Source organism: Oryza glaberrima, chromosome 2, assembly GCF_000147395.1.
Source record: "Oryza glaberrima chromosome 2, OglaRS2, whole genome shotgun sequence".
Lineage (NCBI taxonomy): Eukaryota > Viridiplantae > Streptophyta > Magnoliopsida > Poales > Poaceae > Oryza > Oryza glaberrima.
Window position 1 is genome coordinate 9,067,678 of NC_068327.1, and position 20,914 is coordinate 9,088,591.

The 20,914-nt window shown below is 38.6% G+C and overlaps 2 protein-coding genes across 2 annotated transcripts; both read left to right on the plus strand.

The window, feature by feature from the left end:
- Nucleotides 1–7,277: 7,277 nt before the first annotated feature.
- Nucleotides 7,278–10,985, plus strand: LOC127761094 (uncharacterized). Its single transcript, XM_052285312.1, has 2 exons — nt 7,278–8,182; nt 10,617–10,985. Exons 1-2 carry the CDS (start codon nt 7,332–7,334, stop codon nt 10,630–10,632), a joined length of 867 nt encoding a protein of 288 aa, XP_052141272.1. The 5' UTR covers nt 7,278–7,331; the 3' UTR covers nt 10,633–10,985.
- A 4,275-nt stretch (nt 10,986–15,260) lies between these two features.
- Nucleotides 15,261–19,027, plus strand: LOC127763726 (ubiquitin-conjugating enzyme E2 5B). Its single transcript, XM_052288510.1, has 4 exons — nt 15,261–15,515; nt 16,455–16,582; nt 17,720–17,824; nt 18,625–19,027. The coding sequence occupies exons 1-4, from the start codon at nt 15,446–15,448 to the stop codon at nt 18,766–18,768; spliced, it is 447 nt and encodes a 148-aa protein (XP_052144470.1). The 5' UTR covers nt 15,261–15,445; the 3' UTR covers nt 18,769–19,027.
- The last annotated feature ends 1,887 nt before the right edge of the window (nt 19,028–20,914 follow it).

The window sequence follows — 20,914 nt, forward strand, 5'->3', positions numbered from 1 at the left end:
ACGCCTCAACCATCGGCGGAGGTGCAAAAGCGAGATGCCATCTGCATGCTCCTCCCTGTCGGTGTGCTGCTGCTTCTGATGCAACTACCACAAGTGTCATGTATCACTCAATCCTACTGTACCTTGCTCCGAATTAAGCTGTTTGTGATTGGCTCAACTGGCTGCCCTGCAAGCTGCAACAACCGAGACAGTCTCATCTCACGCGATTATATCCACGAAAAAAATCCACAATATTTAAACTTAACTTCATGATGTATGTGATCGATACCAATCGGCGATGCTGAACTTACGCCAGTAACTAATACTCCCTCCATTATATATATATATATATATATATATTTTAATATGGGAAAGGAAATCAAATGAACAACTCGCAAATCGCAATCGCATAGATTTAGTCACGTTTGTAGTATCGATTAGCTAAAAAATAATTAGGGGAGAAAAGCAGAGACGTTTCATATGCAAGATCATGCATGGGGGCGTGCGACGAACATCACCCCTCTACCTTAAATTTCAGTAATGGCCTTTTAAATTGCTAAGGATACATATTTTTATCCATAAATCATTTTTTATCGCAAATAAGTTGATTGGCGTGTAATTAGCCCTTGGCCAACCAATGGGGTTTAGGGGCGGAGGTAGAGTATGGGAAGGGGGTGCTCAGGAACCCGATTAAGAAAATTTTTAGCTATACCTCATCTATTTTCATCATATGTACACACTCTCAATACAGATTTAGATATCAGTATCAGCTTAAACTTGATCCAAAGTAAAGTAAATTAAGCAAGAGGCACCCTCCTTCATTTTATTCTAACTCCGCACCTAGGGGCTAAGTCTTGAGAACCACATTGAAATTCACAAAGGCTATGTTGGTTCATTTTTATTTTTATTCCGGCCCATTTCAAAACACACACTCCTATATAAATACTATTAAGCTTCCATTATTTGTACTTACATCCAAACAAAACAAAATTGTAAATGTATCGAACCCTTTTCTCCTATTTCCTCAAAAAATTGACCATTGAGTAGGGAAACACTGCATTTAAAGCAGTTTTTTTAGTTGGGGGGGGGGGGGGGGGGCTGGCTAAAAGGGCGGTTAAAAGAATTCGTTGTTGGTTGGACACAGGATAAATTTAGTCTTTTTGACAACAAACCGAGTGAAATGGAGGAGGAAGCAATAAGCAAACTGATCTTTGTGAGGAGTGATTTTAGAAAATAAAGACCCAACTACAATTCTAAGACATAATAGCAGGTGTGGAAACAATATGCATATTACTCATTTACTCCCCTGGATCAAATTAAAGAGCTACCTTAGTCTGTGCTGAGGAGTGAAGTTTGTACTATAGTCGTTAATCCCCTTAACTCGAACTGTACGTTTGTACTTAGTTTTAGATAACGACGTGCGTTCGTACCTGAATCTGAATGAGAGGGGTGAAGTGTCGTCCGGGCGTAGGAATTCATTGGCCGGGTGGATCGGCACCAAATTTGAAGACTTTCTTCAGATCTGCACAGCTAGCTTATATCTATATTTATTAAGGAGACAGCTTATGCATACAGATAGATTTATTTATGAATGCAAAGAATATACATAATAGCATATAGCATGAATGATTGATTGATTAATTAATTCGTAAGCAATCATATGACAGAACAAGAAGAATTTTTGGCAGGCAGGAGATATATATATATGTATATATATGTGTATATATATACACACACACACCGAGATGTGTTGCGATGAGAATATGAGATGAGCAGACGCATATTTGGAGGCATGGAGTCACGCGTGCGTGTCGCTTTTGCCAGCAACGAACCAAATATACCTACTACTTCCTTCGTTTCATAATATAAAACTTTCTAGCATTATCTATATTCATATAAATATTAATGAATCTAAATATATATATATCTGTTTAGATTCATTAGCATCTATATGAATATGGACAATATTAAAAAATCTTACATTGTGAAACGGAGGGAGTATATATCTAGCATTCTAGCTAGCTAGATGATGTGAAGAATTGAGGCTTTTGTCTTCTCGCTCACATGGAACTTTAGCTAGCTATCGAAATTGAAGAATCATATGGATGCAGATGCAGAAACAAAGTAGCCAGAGGGAGGAAGAGAGATCTGCAGTTAGCTAGCGCACGAATGATCGATGGATAGATCGGTGACATGTAGTAGTACGCACTATACGAGTGAATGAACGATCTGTGAGTGAGTTAGGGCATGTTTGGCTCAGCTTTAGCTCCAGCTCCTAGAGTTGGAGCTTAACCAAACAGTTTCAGCTTCAACTGAAATATATAAGAGCAGAGCTGGGTGGAGCACTCTCATAAAATGAACTAGAGATGTAAAGTTGGGTTTAGGCTGCTTCACAACTCCACTCCAAACCCAACTACTGAAACTAAATTTAGGAGTTGGAACTCTATCAAACATGCTCTTAGAGTATATAGATGAGTAATCTCTGATAAAGAAAGTGGTACTTGCTATACATGCATACTCCCTTCATCCTAAAATAATTTTATTTCTATCCTCTTACCTCCACTCGATTAGTAAGTCGATAAGCTTTATTGTTTTAATACCTTTTAACTATTTTTTAAAGATAATAGAATAAAATCCGGCCTTTGCTAAAAAAGCTACGGCCAATTATTACACATATTCGCCTCTAAGAGATTTAACAAAGCATAAACTCAAACTAATAAGCACCAACACAAGATAAAGAAACCCCACAATTATTGTATCCAACTCACACATTAATATTACTTTCCCATTAACATGTTATAATTTAGTTTTTTTCTCTCTAATTTGTTTTGCACACACAAGTTCTAAAGATAAAGTTATTTTAGGTCTGTTGTTTTTGTTCATGTTGATTGTCTGTCCTGTGATATGCGTTTTGATTCACAGAGGGGCTCAGTCATAATATTGGACCCAATGCAAATGGACATTGCCGCTGATCTTTTATGTTGAACGGTTGAATGGTTTAATAGCTGATGTCATGGTTATGGAGGGGGTACAAATGATTAAATTAATATTATAAAATAGAAAAAATGATTTAAAAAAATCTCTGAGAAATTCATATATAGAAAAAAAATTAAAAGTTATAAAGACGTGAAAGCGTGAACATTTGTCCATTCATCCGTTAAGGAGCAATATACCGAATTACATAGAATTATTTCAACTCCTAGCTACTCCGATTATCTGACATATATAGGCATGTCCTTTTGTCTTAATTAATGGAATGGAATATAAGAATACATACACTTGTTAGGCTCCTAAACGGTATAAATTTTGCAAAATCTCTCTACAAACAATTTTTTGAAACACAATTTAAAATCTACTTAAATTTATGATAGTTATAATTAATTTTATTAGTCCGTATTCTCGAAACATTTGTCTATTTAGCTAAGTAGTATTCAGCAGTCCGTTCTATTCCATTTAGGCCAAAATAACACCCAGGCAGGAGGGCATGCACACCTAATTAATTAATCAGATAATATAGTAGCTAGCCAGGGAGTAGTTTGATTAATTAATCTCCTGTCACATCTTGCTACGCTGATGGTTAACCAAATTGCTAAATCCCCTATAAATATATATAATTTTATACTACGAATCTGCCCATTTACACTCAATAAATTATATGGGCGACGATCATATCCATTAATAATCAAGTAGAAAAGCAGATCGCAAATAAAGGCGACCTAAATGCTAAACGTGACAAATTGTCGCAAGTATCTTTCACGTACAGTTTTTTTTAAATGTCTCATTATTTTCTAATATGCCCTTGTTAATTAATTCCTTGGTATTATATATTTTTTTGATGAGGAAATTCCTTGGTATTATTGCACTCAAGAAATCAGATACTCAAAATTAACAAGAGAAGCAAAGCTTATAACTTATAAGTTACATATTTATAACGGCGGTAAAAAAAATATTAATCGTGCCGACAGATAATTACTCGCGGTTAAAAAGAAATCAGAAATTAAAGCGGAGGTACTTTGCCACGTCCGCAAGTAAAGCAAAAGGCAAGCAAGCAGCTGATCAGAACTTCATGGATGCTCATGAGAATCAGATCGATAAATAGAATAAAAAAGAGAGAGAAAAGAGACAAAAGAAAATTAAAAAGAAAAGCGTAGGCTATCAGTGATCAGTCAGAAGGTGCCATGACCAAATTTTGTCACTTCCTCCTTTCCAGCTCCCACGCTCTTCCTCCATACGAATTCATTACCGCCACTGAATTAATCAATCAATTAAGTAGTAGTATTTACGTAATGGAGTATTTGTGTAATATACTACTTTCGTTCCCTAATATAAAAGATTTTGACATTTTGCTTGTACTATTTGACCATTCGTCTTATTAAAAAAATTAGAATTATTATTTTTTACTTACTTTATTATCCAAAGTACTTTAAGCACAACTTTTTGTTTTTTATATTTGCACAATTTTTTGAATAAAGAGTGATCAAACAGTACAAGCAAAATGTTAAAATCCCTTATATTAAGAGACGGAGGGAGTAATCTAGAGAACTTATGTAATATTACCATCATTTTTTAGAAAAACTTTGGCAATACACGTTCGGTTAGACATAGATGGTAGGTTTTTTTTTTAAAAAAAGATATTTTAAATTTAGACTATACGTTATTTCTAAATTTTTTTTATAAAAATAGACAAACATAATGTGCTTTTAAAAGTACTCTTTTTCTATAACATATTTAGGGTGCGTTCGGCACTGCCTTTTTTTATCTTCTTCTATTCTCTCGTTTTATACGTGCACATTTTTTAAATAGTTAAAAAGTGTATTTTGTTAAAATAATTATAGAAAAATTGCTTGAAAAATTATATTAATCTATTTTTTAAGTTTTGTTAGTCAATACTTAATTAATTATACACCACACCGATGAGTTACCTCGTATTTCATAGGCGGTGAAGTTCCCAACTCTTCTCGTGGAGACGTGGACACAGCCTTGGGGATACTCTTTTCAGTTTAAGTAGTTGAATAAATAAACGTTGGTAAAAATTCGAGGAAATAAAAATCAAATGTGACATATATTAAGAAACAGTGGTAATAAAATATTTTATCTAATGATTTGAGTGGATCTGCCGTTACATGGTGCGGCGCCCAACGTGTAGATCACAATGCAAGTAGAATTAGTGGGTTTTATTTGGTCAAATTTGGTTTATCTGCCTCACTCTAGCATGCATGCATACGAGTGATGATTCCTCTAAAATACGTACTTTACATGATTGCCGCGAATTGAGAGCTACGTGTTAACCACAAGGACCAAGAGATCGATCGACCAATTAGCTTAGCTTGGCTAGCAGATACTCTCGTGCGCTATAACATTAGTCCATTAATTAGGAAGTTAATGATTGTATTATGGATCACACTTTGTTAATTAACACACATTTCCCATATGCATGTGTATGTATGCATGTATGCATCGATCGATGTGGGGCCCGGGGACAGGGACAGCACGGCTACCGGGCCCACCCGCAGCTTCGATTCTCACTCTGTCCTCAAAGGCATGATGCGATGTGCCATCGGTTCATCTCTCTCTTTTTTGGTCACTAATAACCCTCTTCCTAATCACCTTGTCACCGACATCGATCACCTTGATCGATGAGAAATAAGCACCCCTGCAACTAATCAATTTATATTTTTGATGACTCAACTAATCAAATTGAAACTTACACGCCACAAAAATATAATCAATTGGAGCTTGAAAGTAGAATGCACGATTTGGGAAATATTCTGCAACTTCAATTCATTGATCATGAATTGTGAGAACTTGTTGCGACCTGCAAATTTTGTTGTATGGGGAAAATAAGATGATCTGGTTGAACTTTGCATTAATTTGATGTGCGCATGCGTACCTGCATGGGAACACCTATACATTTGTTGATAAATTTTTTTCTACAAATTTGACAGATATAATTATAGTATAATCGTAGTTTAATTACACTGTAACTTATATGTAATTATATTGTAACTTGCATGTAACTACAGTGTAACTTGTATATAAGTTTCACGTAATTTTGAATCGTTAAATCTATTACAAGATTTGTTTTGGTGAGGAAGAAAAAAAATCACAGCACACACATATGTGTAAGGATTTGTTCCCACAACCTTAATAACATATTATAGAGAGATTTTTAAAAGTTACATACAAGTTACACTATAGTTACAGTGTAATTATATGCAAGTTTCAGTGTAATTACACTACGATTATACTATAATTACATCTGTCAAATTTTTAGGAGAAAATTTGTCGACAAATATATAGCAAAATCGTACCTGCATTGCTTTTTGTTTAGACTCTATTGGATTTTCGCATGGGCGTATATACCTGTTCTGTAATTTATCATAAAATTCTTTACTAGTTACCAACTTACTATTGACAAGCGATTGATTTCTACTATAGGAATTATCATCAATAAACATGAGTTATACCGAATAGTATTGCTGTATTGCACGTTGAACAGACAATCTTTCCTTCGCCTCAAGTGCACTTAGCTTCACACTGTACACGTCATAAAAGCCCTGAGCTTAGGCAGTTCTTCAGACATTTAAGAAGTAAAACAGACATAATTTTACATGGGTTAGCGAAATGCAATTGATGAAGGCTAACAGCTATAGCTAAAAAAAAGCGGGTACAGTACTCCTCGGTTTTTAATATTTAACGTAGTTAATTTTTTAAGCATGTGTAAATATGGAAAATATAAGTCATATACTTATAACGATAAAACAAACAAAAAATGATAATTAGGTATTGTTTTAACAAGATAAATGATTAAACGCGTGTTAAAAATGAACTGCATCGGACATTTAAAAATTAGATAGGGTATTTCGTAAAACTTATGTTTATCGAAAAAACATTGTATTATACTAAATCTGCACTATATATCGTGCGATGGAGGAAATATAATAAATTGTCGTGTTGCAAGTCAATGCATTGAATCACATATCAATACAGTATACTAGTACTCCACTCTGTATTACCTTGATGATGATGAAGAACGTTACTCTAATTAGTAAAACCACCGTCCACGTCACCACCCAACCCCAACGTACCCAGCGCCCAAAGTCAGACTCAGACAGCCCAGACCAGACATGGCGCCGCGCGCATGCAGAACCGTGACTCACTGCCCACCTGGCCCCACCTGTCATCTCCCCCACACCGACGCTCCCTCTCCCGCTCCCGCTCCGTTAAACTCATCTGGCCCCACCTGTCAGGCGGACTTATATTAGTACTAGTCCTCTCCTCCTGACAGCTAAGCACCAAACCAATCACTTCACTCACCTGAGCTCACCTTGATCACCCTCCTCGCCATCGCCATGGCCGACAAGCCTCCGCCGCCGCCAACCAAGCCCAAGCCCAAGCCGGCTACGGCTGCTCAACCCGCGCCGGCGCCGGCGACGGCGAGGACGACGCCGCCTCTCAAGAAGCCACCGCCGCTGGCCCCGCCCACGCAGGCGCGCCCGCTCAAGCCGCCGCCGGCTCACCAGTACAGGCAGCAGCAGCAGCAGCCGGCTAATCGGAAGCGGCAGTACGGGAGGCACCGCGGCGGCGGCGGGTGCTCGGGGCGGCGGGTGTGCTGCCTCGCCACGGGGTTCGTCCTCCTCGCGCTCTGCCTCGCGCTCGCCGCCGCGTGCCTGGCCTACCTCTACTACCACCCACGCCCGCCGTCGTTCCACCTGCAGCCGCTCGCCGCCACGCGGTTCCGCGTCGGGAACTCCTCGGCGGTGTCCGCCATGGACGTCACCGCCGCCGTCAGGGTGGTGTCGTGGAACCCCAACGACCGGGTGTCGTTCGAGTACGGCGACGGGGAGGGCCGCGTGGCGCTCGCCGACGCCGACGGCGACGTCGCGCTGGGCTGGGCGCCCGTGGCCGGGTTCCGCCACGCGCCGCGGAGCGTGGCGACGGTGGCGTTCGTGGCGGCGGCGAAGGGGGTGGTGGTCGACGAGGCCGTGGCGGCGCGCGTCCGCGACCGGTACCGGCGGCGGCAGCTGGTGTTCAAGGTGGTGGTGGACACGCACGTCGGCGCCCGCGCCGGCGCGGTGCGCACCGGGATGGTGCCCGTCAGGCTGCTGTGCGACGGCGGCGCCATGGCGCCGCGCGGCGGCGTGTCCGGGAGCGTGGTGGGGCCCATGAGCAAGTGCCAGGTCTACCTCTTCAGAGTCAGATGGTTAGTGACTTCACTACTCTTCACTCTCCCTCTAGCTTGTGTTTGTTTGTCTACCTGCATTGTTGCTTCATTGCTCATCCAAGTTTTTATTGTAACTTGTATCCTCACGTATCAACCGACAACCATAACAAACATATACATGAATACATCCACAAGTACAAAAAAAAAAAAGGTTTCTTTGGAACGCGGAAATTGAAAAACGCATGAACATAGAAAAGCATGAGAATTATAAGAATTAAGTAGCGCACCAGCTTGAATCGTAGGCAATTCCAAAACGCGCAAATCTTTCGAGTTGTTATGAAGCTTCAAAGAAAAATATTAACTGCAAGATTTGGGAGTGACAAAGTTAATTTCAAGCAGTTGAACGTCGTGTTAGAAATCGTCCAAAATTCTGATGGTTTGTAGGTAATTCAATGGGATTCCTAGTAGTTCATTTCTTTGATCGAAATGACCACATGAGAAAATTTCCCTTGTACTAATTCGTAGCCTATGAAATTCTTTAAAAATCCTAAATTCCAAATAAACCCCTGAATTCTTCTCACTACCCTCAGTTACTGTGATTTTCCTGTATTTTTTACATTAACATTGGTTGTCCCTCTCAATTTACAGAACCAATTTTGCTTTGCCCCATTTTCTCATCTCTCCCTTGCCACATCATCAATATCACCAACTCTTGTTGTCTGATGAAAGCTACTTCTTCTGCATAACACCCATGAACTAAATCCTGCATACCTCTGCTCATTAAAACCGCTGCCATTGTTGCTACACACATGAATGTACAACAACAACATCCCCAAATTCAATTTTGGCATCGCAAATCTGTCTTGGTCCCATCTGATCTGACACACCCAACCCAAGAACCATCCACACAAACCCAAGAGACTACTCCTACCAAAAGATCACAAGGAAAGATTCAAGGGGTCAATGTGAGAATTAGAATTAGTAGGACACAAAGCCAAGTATTCAGGGCATATGTTGGCAGTACGGCCATGAGATGTCATTGTCCTGTATATATATATATGAGAGAGAAAGAAATGGGGACCCTCAGTAATTAAGGTAGCAAAGACTACACATTTTGTGCCGCACAAGATGCCGCAGGAGGTCACTGGCTGCTACAGTGGGATCAGGTAGATCCGTGGATTATACAACGGTGACGCCGCATCTGCTGCCTGATTATCAGTGAGTGGCCGGGACGCCTGTGTCTCCGGCCAAAAGCGTCCCCCACGGATTCTCTCTGTCCCTAAGCTTACCTCGCACGCATCCAAGCGCAGTCCATGACCGCGAAAAAAAAGGAATCATCCAAATAGTCGTGAAAAATTCTGAAAATGATCTCAATTACGTGTTTGTTCTCCGTGGAGTAAGGAATTTCACTCGTAAGACGAGTGTTGTTTTCGGTAATATGCAAATAGTTATGAAAAAAATTCAGAGAAGATAACATATTACCATGTAAGTTTAGTTTTTGTGTAGTAAGAAATTTCGCTCCTAAGCAAGTCGAGTTGCGTAATTCGGATTCGGGTACTGAATTGGGGGGTGGAGCTCAGGTGTTGAGCTGTACATCGCCGGATGTTAGTGTGTCACCGTTGCTCCAACTTGCTGTCCTCCAGGGTGGTGTGCCAGAATTTTGACAAATCACAAGTGGAGATCCCACTTGGGTTGTGTCATGGTAGCTACCATGTAATACTACAAGAGGACACCAGATTTTCCCAAATGACACAAGCTTTGGTGGAGGAGTGGGGGTAGCATATATATTCAGGCATTTAGGGACATTGGATCCTAGATGAGAGGAACATGCATGATTGGTACTACTACTGGCTAGCAAAGGACCAGTGTCTAATTAAGGCTAGTACCTACCTAGAGTGGCTTAGAAGCTGTGTGATCAGGGACACTTAGTGACAGGACAAGGTTGTTGGTTACAACAAAATGTTCTGAAGGAGATCAGGAAATTCCAGTGAAAAAGGTTTTACTTTGAGGCAATTTTAGCTGCAATAATGCAGGTTTCTTATCAGGCTTCCATAGGCAAAGGTTCAAAAGTATGTATCAATTTCTTTTTACTTCTGACACTATAATTTGATCCAAACTGTTGATGGCTTGCTTAGGGAAGTGGTATGGCATACTAGCTAAATGTTGAAAATACATGAAAACCAGGGTGTAGAAGTGAAGGAGACTTCTGATCAACACAGTACCAAACAAATATCTGAATTTGCATTCCAAGCATGCATAATTCATTATCTGAAAAAATAGGGCATATTGCATAATTTCTTCTCTTTTTTTTTTGGGTACGTTGTGTCTTGATTGTGTCAAATGAGAAATATATCTTGCTTACCTTGTATCCATGGCAACATGGCATTTCAAACAGATTAAACCATGTGAAAATTGTGTTATGCAATTTCTTCAAGTAACTGAACTGAACTTTTTGAGACAAAATCATTTTCAGGTTTAGCTTGAACTGAAGGGAAATCCAGGACAGGAGTTGCCAGTTTCTAGCTGCTTACAATCAGGCTAATGTCAGTGGTGTCGAAGCTGCTGCTGCTGCCGTAACTTATTTGCATTTCCTGCCGCGATGGGAAGATGATGATTTGGTTTTGCTTGGTAGCGACCGTGATAAGACTGTCACTATATATAATCTGAATGATCTCTGAAGACCCTGAACCTTGATGGTTTTTTTCGAAGCATGTAAGAAAGAGAAGAAAGCGAACAAGTTTGTAACTGTATATGCATGACTCCTAGCTCCCCAAATTCTTTTGATTGTGTGGTATATATACATACATAGCAGGAATGGAATTGTTTTTCTTTTGTGTGTTCATAGCTCTCCAAAACCCTGTTCCTTTTTTCTTTTAGAAACAACCCTGTTCTTTATTTTAAGTGGCCGTGTGGTACATGTTTTACTACTAGTTGTTTTGATCCAACTAGAATGGTTTCGACGAGGAGTATATAGAGAGAGTAATTTCATATGTTACTTAGTTAAGATATAACCTTGGAGATAGCTTTACCATTGTATGATTAGATGAAATCTGCATTAACAAGTCATTTAACCACTCTCCATAAGTTGTAGCAAGGCAACAGATACACGAGGGGAGGCCATTTCAATATACAGTTTAATGAGCTTGGACCTTACTGTTTTATTTCCTGAAGGAAATAATTTCACTTTAGGTCCCTCATCTTGACGTCGAGTTTAAAATTCACTCCTGAACTGCAATACCAGGTATACCCCAACTTACAAAACCGGTATTCCCTGAACAACAAGATGCGGGACTTAAAATGAACTTATTCCTTTCCTGAAATGATGATCAAGTCCATTGAACTTATGGCCTTTTGGCCCATTACCAAGAGAGGTAATCCCAAAACCCAAACGGTTTAGCCCACGGTGGTGAGTGAGGAGATTTTTTTGATAATGGAATAAAATATCACAGCCTTTGTTCAACGAGCTACAACCAATTATTATAGAGTAGCACACAAAAAAGAAGACACCTACCAACCCAAGATAAGGAATACACAATTATTGAATTCTGTTTGTGAATCTCCATCCAAAATTAGTAAACAGTTGCATAACCGTTGCCTCAAGATTACGACATGCAATTTTTAAACGCTCGCCCTCTTCATCACACTTTTGTAGCAGTGCCCAAAATCTGAGTCAATGTGTTAGCCTGAAAATTACCTTGCCCTATGGTGATGAAATTAAACAAAAGTATACAAGGTTATAACACTTCACTTGGAAAAAAATAGGACATTGTATGAAAAGTGAACCCAAATCTTTCAGTTAGCAAATGGGCTTGTTTGGCAGTGCTGCTTTGCAGCTAGCTGCAACAGTAGCTGGGTTGTACCTACAGTAAAACAGGAGAAATTTTTCCATGTTTGCTGCACACAACAATCTCTGCTGAAAACCCCAATGATACGACTCAGAGAAGCAGGTCGATAAGTAGAATTTACTTGACGAAGAATTCCTCTGAGCTGGGTACCTTTATCTCTTGAATTTGTAATTGGGTGGCTCATGAAATGGTAGTATTAGGGAACAAATATGCAATTGATGGCGATTTTGTAATGCATGGTGAACCTGCTTGTCTTCATGAATTGGTGGCCAACGATTTATCAAATAAAAAGGGAAAAAGATAAGTCTGAATTACCTTCTGAAATATCGAGGTTATCTGAGAGGAATCCATAAATTACAGCACCAGATATTTCACTGTCTATAGCTTTTCATACCGGAGTACAATACCAGATGTATTGTACTACATTCGTCCCAAAATAAGTTTATTTTTCATCATTCACACCTTCTAATACAAAATCAAAAGGACAAACTAAAATACTCATACTTTATGAAATCCTAATGAAACTATTCATTACTTTATCTACTTCCAATATAACTATTTTTCACTTTCATAAACTCTGATGTAATAATTACTTTAAAAATAAACTTATTTTCGGACAAATGAAGATAGCTAAAAATAAACTTAATATGAAAAGGATGAAGTATCTAAGTATTATAGTTGTAGGGTATCTCAAACTACCTAAATAGTTGAGGAGTAATTTAGAATTTTCTTTTTAAAAAAGAGTGAAGCCAAATCCTAAGTGTGAATGCCATAACAGAACAAAAGTCTGAATAAGTTATCAAGTACTCAAGATTCCGAAATTCCATAAACAACCGACGTGCACGGTTTATATATTAGGCCTTGTTTAGTTTTCAAAATTTTTTTCCCAAAAACATCACATCGAATCTTTGGACACATGCATGGAGCATTAAATATAGATAAAATAAAAAACTAATTGCATAGTTTGTATGGAAATAGCGAGACGAATCTTTTAAGCCTAATTAGTTCATGATTAGCCATAAGTGCTATAGTAACCTATATGTGCTAATGACGGATTAATTAGGCTTAGTAAATTTGTCTCGTGGTTTCCAGACGAGTTATGAAATTAGTTTTTTCATTCGTGTCCGAAAACCTGATACCTAAAAATTTTTTTTTCGTGAACTAAACAAGGCCTTATTATATCTCTCATTTTGCAAATTTAAGTTGTAAGTCCGCTTTTCGAGCTACAGTCCCAGAATTAGAACATTGCGGCCTGTCCTTCAAAATTCACCCTCCGTTGTTCGTTGAGCATTTGAGTATGAAATCACCACCATGACACCACACAGTAGCCGTGCAACGAACGTTCACCGCATAGCAAGCAAAGTCGTACTAGTACGTTGGTGCGTGCGCCCCTCTGCCGTCCACCGAAAACCGCGTGGACGGCCGCTACTTAAGAGCAATTTTTTATAATATAGCTAACTATTGACTATTAGCTCCTGTTAGAGATAATAACACAGTACTTCCTCCGTTTCATATTATAAGACTTTCTAACATTGTCCATATTCATATAGATGTTAAATGTGGGCAATGCTAGAAAGTCTTATAACTTAAAACAGAGGTAGTAGTATATAATAGGTTAACTGTAAGATTTACTCTGTTTATTTTTCTCCTCTATATTTCTCTCACTATAAATTTAATGTAAATATTTTGAAGATTATGTAAAGCAATCTCTTGTATAAGAGCCAAAACTTCTCATCTTTTTTCTCTCTCTTTTACATAAGCTTATACTTTCTCCGTGGCTTTGTCTTATATTTTAAGAGATTTTGGGTGGGCGTGACATTTCCTTGTATTCCGGTGGTGTTTGGATCCAGAGACTAAATTTTAGTCCCTGTCACATCGGATGTTTGATACTAATTAGAAATATTAATTATAGACTAATGATAAAACATATTCCATAACCCTGGACTAATTCGCGAGAAGTATCTATTGAGCCTAATTAATCCATGATTAGCCTATGTGATGTTACGGTAAGCATGTGCTAATTATGGATTAATTAGGCTTAAAATGTCTCGCGAATTAGCTCTTATTTATGCTATTATAGTTTTATTGTGAGTTTACGTTTAATACTTCTAATTAGTGTCGAACATCTGATGTTACAAGCCTAAAATTTAGATGGCGTTTGGATCTAGGGACTAAACTGTAGTTGTCGACGTTTGATGCCGCGATTCCGGTATTTGCATAGTATGGGGATCATTGGTGCCAGGGTATATGCGAGATTGTAGTCGAGTTGGTTCGACTAGATCACCCAGCGACTTGGCTCCTGTAGGCTCCGGCTTCGTAGGCTGTGGTGGATGTGTTGGCGGTGAGATTTGATTGTGTCTCCTCTCCTCCTAGGGAGCCTTGTATTTGTACCCATAAGTGTTCTCTTGTTCAAGTAGAACTAGGGAAACCAATATGGATACAATCCGAATAGTTCTTGTCGTTTCCATGTAGAACTCTATTCATCCTTCCTTATGCGAAACTCCTCCTATATCGGAAGGTTATTTCCGTATAAGACATTGTATGTGGTTGGTCCTGCCGAGATTTAGTCAACTACTAGGTATGTGATATCCATAACCCTAACAGTAGTCCCCGTCACATTGGATGTTTGACACTAATTTGGAGTATTAAACATAGACTACTTATAAAACTAGTTACATAAATGAGAGCTAATTCGCGAGACAATTTTTTAAGCTTAATTAATCTATAATTAGAGAATATTTATTGTAGCATCGTATAAACTAATCATGGATTGATTTGTCTCGTGAATTAATCCAAAGTTATGAAATGGGTTTTTATCATTAGTCTATGTATAATACTTCTAATAAGGCCTCGTTTAGTTACCCAAAAGTTTTTCTAAAAACATCACATCAAATCTTTGGACATATGTATGGAGTATTAAATATAGATTAAAAGAAAAACTAATTGCACAATTAGGGGAAAAATTGTGAGATGAATCTTTTAAGCCTAATTAGTCCATGATTAGCTATAAGTGCTACAATAACCCACATGTGTTAATGACGGATTAATTAGGCTCAAAAGATTCGTTCCGCGGTTTCCAGGTGAGTTATGAAATTAGTTTTTTCAATTCGTGTCCGAAAACATCTTTCGATATCCAATCAAACATCCGATCAAACACCAAAAAATTTTCATTTCGCGCACTAAACATGCCCTAAGTGTCCAAACATCTGACAGAGAAAAATGTTTTTTTTAGCACCTCCCGTCTCCTCAATCGTCATCCTCCTCCCAACCCACATGGTCCAGTCCTCCTCGCGTAGACGCGGCGGCCGAGGAACAAGTCCGTCACGCGAACCTTCCAGAACCCCCTCCTCACACGTCACGCAACCTCCTCTTTATTACGACTACTACCACTCCCCCTCTCCTCTCCGTTCCACCGCCTGATTCAGATTCGGAGAGACCCTACCCCTCGTCGTTAGCCATGGCGTCCAAGCGGATCCTCAAGGAGCTCAAGGACCTGCAGAAGGATCCCCCCACCTCCTGCAGCGCCGGTGAGATGCATATCCCTCTCATCACTTTTTTGCTACTACCGACGGATGCCCCACTCGTGCTGCGTAATTAAGCTTTCGATTTACTAGTCGTACTATGTTTCTGCTTCCTGCTCGATCGATCGATTCCATGCGCGACCCCGTCGCTAGATCTGTGGATCAGGTAGGTTGGTTTCCTGCTGGTGTGGACGAGTAGATGATGATCTTGTTGATTTCTGTGCAAGTGGATGGGTGCCTGTGCCAGCCAACCCAATTTTTTTTTAAGCTTTTGATCTCGTCAAATTCAGAAATTTCGATGATAACGTAGCACTACTACTTCTTTTTAGTTTAACTTTTAAGTAAACATAAATGTACGGCACATCGTATAAGATCTGCAATCCTTAGCTTTGAAAACAAGCGAGAACTGTATTCCGTAGCACAATGCAATATCAGATCAGTTAAATTTGCTGGGAGAATGAGCTGCGTAGTGGCTATTTATGCATCACAATTCAGAGAGCTACCGAAACTTTATTTAAGCACATGGGGATGGTCCAGATGGAGCGGCTTACTCTGTAATTTTTAAATGGTTGAATGTTCATAGATAAGAGTTTTTTCCCCCTACTTCGGGATGGCTGGTCATAAAATCACTAGCTATGTTTAACTTTGAATAAGTCTACCAACTAAGAGCATTGGTATATATGCATTAGGGCATTAGTGCTTCCAAGAACAGAACAATTACGCATACCATGCTTGCTCAATTTTACGAACAATGTTCTATTGTATCAGTTCACTTGCTTCCTATATATTCCGTATGTTGGAAGTTGTAATAAGCTAGGTGTTTCATGCTCTGCTGGAAGATGTAACAACCTGTCGTACTAGTATTCCTTTGATCTTCATTCTATACAAATGCTTCCTTAGTTGTTTACGTATACGACTGACATGTATGTATTCTTAACCTACCAGGCCCTGTGGCAGAAGATATGTTCCACTGGCAGGCAACACTGATGGGTCCATCAGATAGCCCTTATGCTGGAGGCGTGTTTTTGGTTACCATTCATTTTCCTCCTGATTATCCATTCAAACCGCCTAAGGTAAGGAAACATTAAATCATATTCAACCTACATATTTTAAGATAGCTTCCTTGTTGCAACTTTGAATGCTGGATTGTTCAAGTGAATGGGAAAACTGGATACTGTGAAAATCTTACACAAGATCTTTTCCTGGAAGTTTGGACCTTTCAGGCGATAGTAGGTGTATCGATTTTCTGAAGTGGGATATGATAGGAGTATAAATCGTGATTTATGAAAACCATTGCTAGGTTTTAGTGCATCAAGCATCAATATCACATGCCGCGTCCATACCGTTGAACATGTTATTTTAAGCACATGATTGCTTTTTGAAGATGAGAGTTAATTGTGTTTATTTTAGTGGTGTAGGTAGCAATTCTAATTAATTTCACCTTTACTTCCCTGTTCCTGTTCTGGTATTATGAAATGTTGTTTGGTTGTCCTTAATGGAAGCAGTCATTTGTTTTTGTTGCTTCTGTATTGTGTGTCCATATGGTTGAATGTATTATTCTAAGCGTGTGATTACTTGTAGATAGTTCTTGTGTAAGTTTTTTTAACTTTAATGGTGTAGGCAGCAGTTGTTCCATTTAACTTCACTTTTCCTTGTTCCCGTTCTTGCTTAGCCCTTACAGAACCGGTCATTTGTTCTTCTTGCCTAAGCAGAATCAGTCCTTTGTTGATTTTGCTTTAGTAGAACAAGTTATATAATTATCGGTTTGTTTGTTCGTGTGTTTTATCTTCTCATGCCACAAGTGAGATGTCTTTAGTGCATGGTCGTGGCAGAGTGCAGCTTGTGATCTGGTGTCTTTTCTGGATAAATGTAGCATAAGGGTGTGAAAACATCCTTGACAATTTCTGAACCTAAAGGCAATTGTTTTCCCTGAAAAAACACCCTTGTTTAAAAGTGGCGCCAACTGCAATCCTTGTACAGAGTTATGCTTTGGTTATTCATTGGCAATTTGGTACCAAAGTTTGTCATATAGAAAAGGTCTCGGTTGTACAGGACCTAGATGTTTCTCTTAATGCAAAAAACGTAACGGTTCATGATTGGGAATTTGTAGTTGGGACTCAGAGTTCCACTACCTTTTCTTGCTCTTTTCTGTCTTAAGTTTAATTATTTTTGTTCTACAGAGCAATTACAATCAGTAGTAAAATTTTCAGGTGGCATTCAAGACAAAGGTGTTCCACCCAAACATTAATAGCAACGGAAGCATATGCCTTGATATCTTGAAGGAGCAGTGGAGTCCTGCATTGACTATTTCAAAGGTAAGTTTGTTCCTAATATGATGAACAATTGAAGTAAGAAAGGAGCTGCTCCCTCCGGTCATAAATATTTGACGTTTAAGATAAGATTTTGGTCAAAATTTTAAAATTTTGATCATCAATAGTTTCACAGGTCCTTTGTTTAATACAAGGACAAAATGGTATATGGATTTGTCTAAAAAGTATCATCATAAGATTGTAAATATATTATATTACAAATTTGTTCTGATACAAAATTGATGGTCAAAGTTTGAAAAGTTTTGACTGAAACTTGTCCTAAACGTTGAATATTTATGACCGAAGAGAGCATAAAGCTTGGTAGTCAATCCTCTGTTCTTGTTCAGCCGTGTTCGCAATCCCACGTGCACCATTCTGGGTTTTTGGGGCATACTCCCTCCGTACTTGTAAAGGAAGTCGTTTAGGACAATGTTTAAGTCAAACCTCGGGAATATAAATCATGAATAACTCTCAAGTTGTTGAGTTTAAAAATGTAAAAAATATATGAATAGATTTGTCTTGAAAAATATTTTCATAAGTATACATATATCACTTTTCAATAAATATTTTTATAGAAACAAGAAGTCAAAGTTGTGTTTTGGAGACCGTGTCATTGTCTAAAACGATTTCCTTTACCAGTATGGAGGGAGTACGCTGGACACTGAAGTAAAGTTCAGTTCCTCTGATCTTGTTCAGCCGTGTTCACTATCCCACGTGCACCATTCTGGGTTTTTGGGGCATATGCTGGACACTCAAGTGAACTTCAGTTTGATGGCTTCAGTTCTAATATCTTCCATTTCATTTAGGTGCTACTCTCAATTTGCTCGCTGTTGACGGATCCAAATCCTGATGATCCATTGGTTCCAGAGATTGCTCACATGTACAAGACTGATCGGGCCAAGTACGAGTCCACCGCAAGGAGCTGGACCCAGAAATATGCTATGGGCTAGAATGGTTAACAATAAGAAATGTGAGATATGCCATTGTATTGCCTTGTATTCTCCTGTAACTCTTTCAACATTTAAGAAACAGCAAGAATCAAATTGAACTCTCCAGTTTGTATGGAATCCTACTATAGATGTTCAGCTATTGTAAATTATGTAGTGGGTGGTTCTATTGATTGTTCGATGAGCATTTGGAATGGTACTTTTATGTTCCTGAGTAACTGTGACAAAATACACTGTATTGACCTCCTGAAAGGCTGAAACCCATCTTGGACTGTTTAGTGTTTTATTAATTTCATTCTAGAATTAGAAATTAATAATTAGCACTATTTACTGTTTTATTAGTTTCATTCTAAAATTTGAAATTAATAATTAGCAAGTTTGTAACTGACGATGACTCCTTTTTTTTTTAAAAAAAATATAACTGGCTATAATTTCAAATGTACAGCTTCATTTTTTTTGCTTATTAGTTTATCAGTCGCAAATTAGAATTAAAATTTTAAAACCTAATTTCAAAGTTAATTTTCAGGAGCAGCACAGTTTGTTACTCTCGCGGCTGCTCAAGTCAGTTGTTACCACGAAGGAAATCTCCGAGTCGCTCTTGATCGACATCTTGCCATCTTGGACAGGGGAGTCGATCAGCTTAGCGCGACGAATAAATCTCTCGATGATCTGGAGGATACAGTGTTGTTGTGTGACAGTGCATGATTTTTTTCTTTTTTTAATCACACGTACATGATTTTTTCCCCAATTTTTTTAAGTCCACTTTTTAAAATTTGGTTAACATTTTTTGAATTTTGAGTTTAAAAGTATTTTCAAATTTGAGTTGAAAGTTTATCCGAGTTGAAAGTTTTTAATCTTGATTTGAAAATTTTTAAATCTGAGTTGAAAGTTTTTTAAAAAATCTTGACTTGAAAGTATTCAAATCTAAGTTGAAAGTTTAAATCTTAACTCGAAAGTTTTCAAATCTTAATTTAAAAGTTTTTAAATTTGAATTGAAAAATTTTCAAATCTATGTTAAAAGTTTTATTTATGTATTTTTCAGAAAAAAAATATTACTTTTTCTAGGGTAAACACAACTAGTGATTTATTCAACTAAAGAGACCTACTTACAATCATTATGTAGCGCCCCAAACCTCACAGGTTTGGAGGCCACAATACTGTACCTGTGTAACATGTACCAGTTTCAGGATACACAAGCTGGTACACACAAAACACCGATGATCTAAAGCAGGCTAACATTATTACATCACTGGGATAGTCCTTACATAAATTGCCATAGTGGATAGACCCTAGATGGGCAACACTACAACACAGAAGACAGTAACATAAAGCGAAGACAACAGAGCGGAACCTAACGGCGGAAGGCGACTTAACGACTAAGCGCCAGGCTAAGCATCTAAGCGACTAACTTATTCCATAGGCACGGTTTCGGAACTAGGCCCAAAACCCTAAAAATCTTTATGGTTGGCGTGCTCATGAAGATACTCCTTGGTGGTGGGATCATCTCCTCCTTCTTCGTTTTCAAAGCCTAATATAATTATATATATAGCAAGGGTGAGTACTTTCATATTCAGCAAGCCATAGGAAAGATGACATGTGCGGTACCAAAGAAGGCGAATGGTTTTATTTGCAAAAGCCAGCCATCGCTTAAAAGGTTTCTTTTGCAAAACTCTAGTGTATCAAATTTTAGTTATCGGAAAGAGGCTCACGCCTCAATCCATTCCACAAGTTTCTTTGCAACAACTTGTCACGAGTAATTAGTGAATGTGTATACTTGCACAAATACCTTAGCTCTCCTCGATTCCTCCAACTCATGTAGTTATCTCCACTTTACATCTCTGCGAGCCATCTCAGCTCAAAGCACCTCTTGACCAAACATTCCAGCTCCTACAAACACTATGACGCCACCAGACATCTTAGATCACATAGATCTATTCCAAACCACTTAGGTTTTTCGTCTGCCACACAGGCTAACTCTAGAAACGGTTCTCATCCTACAAATCAATTTCACAATTACTAACACATTCGCCCTTAATCATGGGCACGGCTGTTCGAACAGTTTAAACTCCGCAGAGGTTGTACGCTTTACCCACACGACACGAAATTGACACCGGTCACCCGTCGGCACCGGATGTTCGTTGCAAGTCCT

What these genes read in the sequence shown, in the direction of transcription:
- LOC127761094 (XM_052285312.1), top strand. Translation starts at nt 7,332, where the DNA reads ATGGCCGACAAGCCTCCGCCGCCGCCAACCAAGCCCAAGCCCAAGCCG.
- LOC127763726 (XM_052288510.1), top strand. Translation starts at nt 15,446, where the DNA reads ATGGCGTCCAAGCGGATCCTCAAGGAGCTCAAGGACCTGCAGAAGGAT. An exon ending in ATCCATTCAAACCGCCTAAG is followed by an intron (nt 16,583 to 17,719) that starts GTAAGGAAACAT and finishes TAAAATTTTCAG; the next exon opens with GTGGCATTCAAGACAAAGGT. An exon ending in CTGCATTGACTATTTCAAAG is followed by an intron (nt 17,825 to 18,624) that starts GTAAGTTTGTTC and finishes CATTTCATTTAG; the next exon opens with GTGCTACTCTCAATTTGCTC.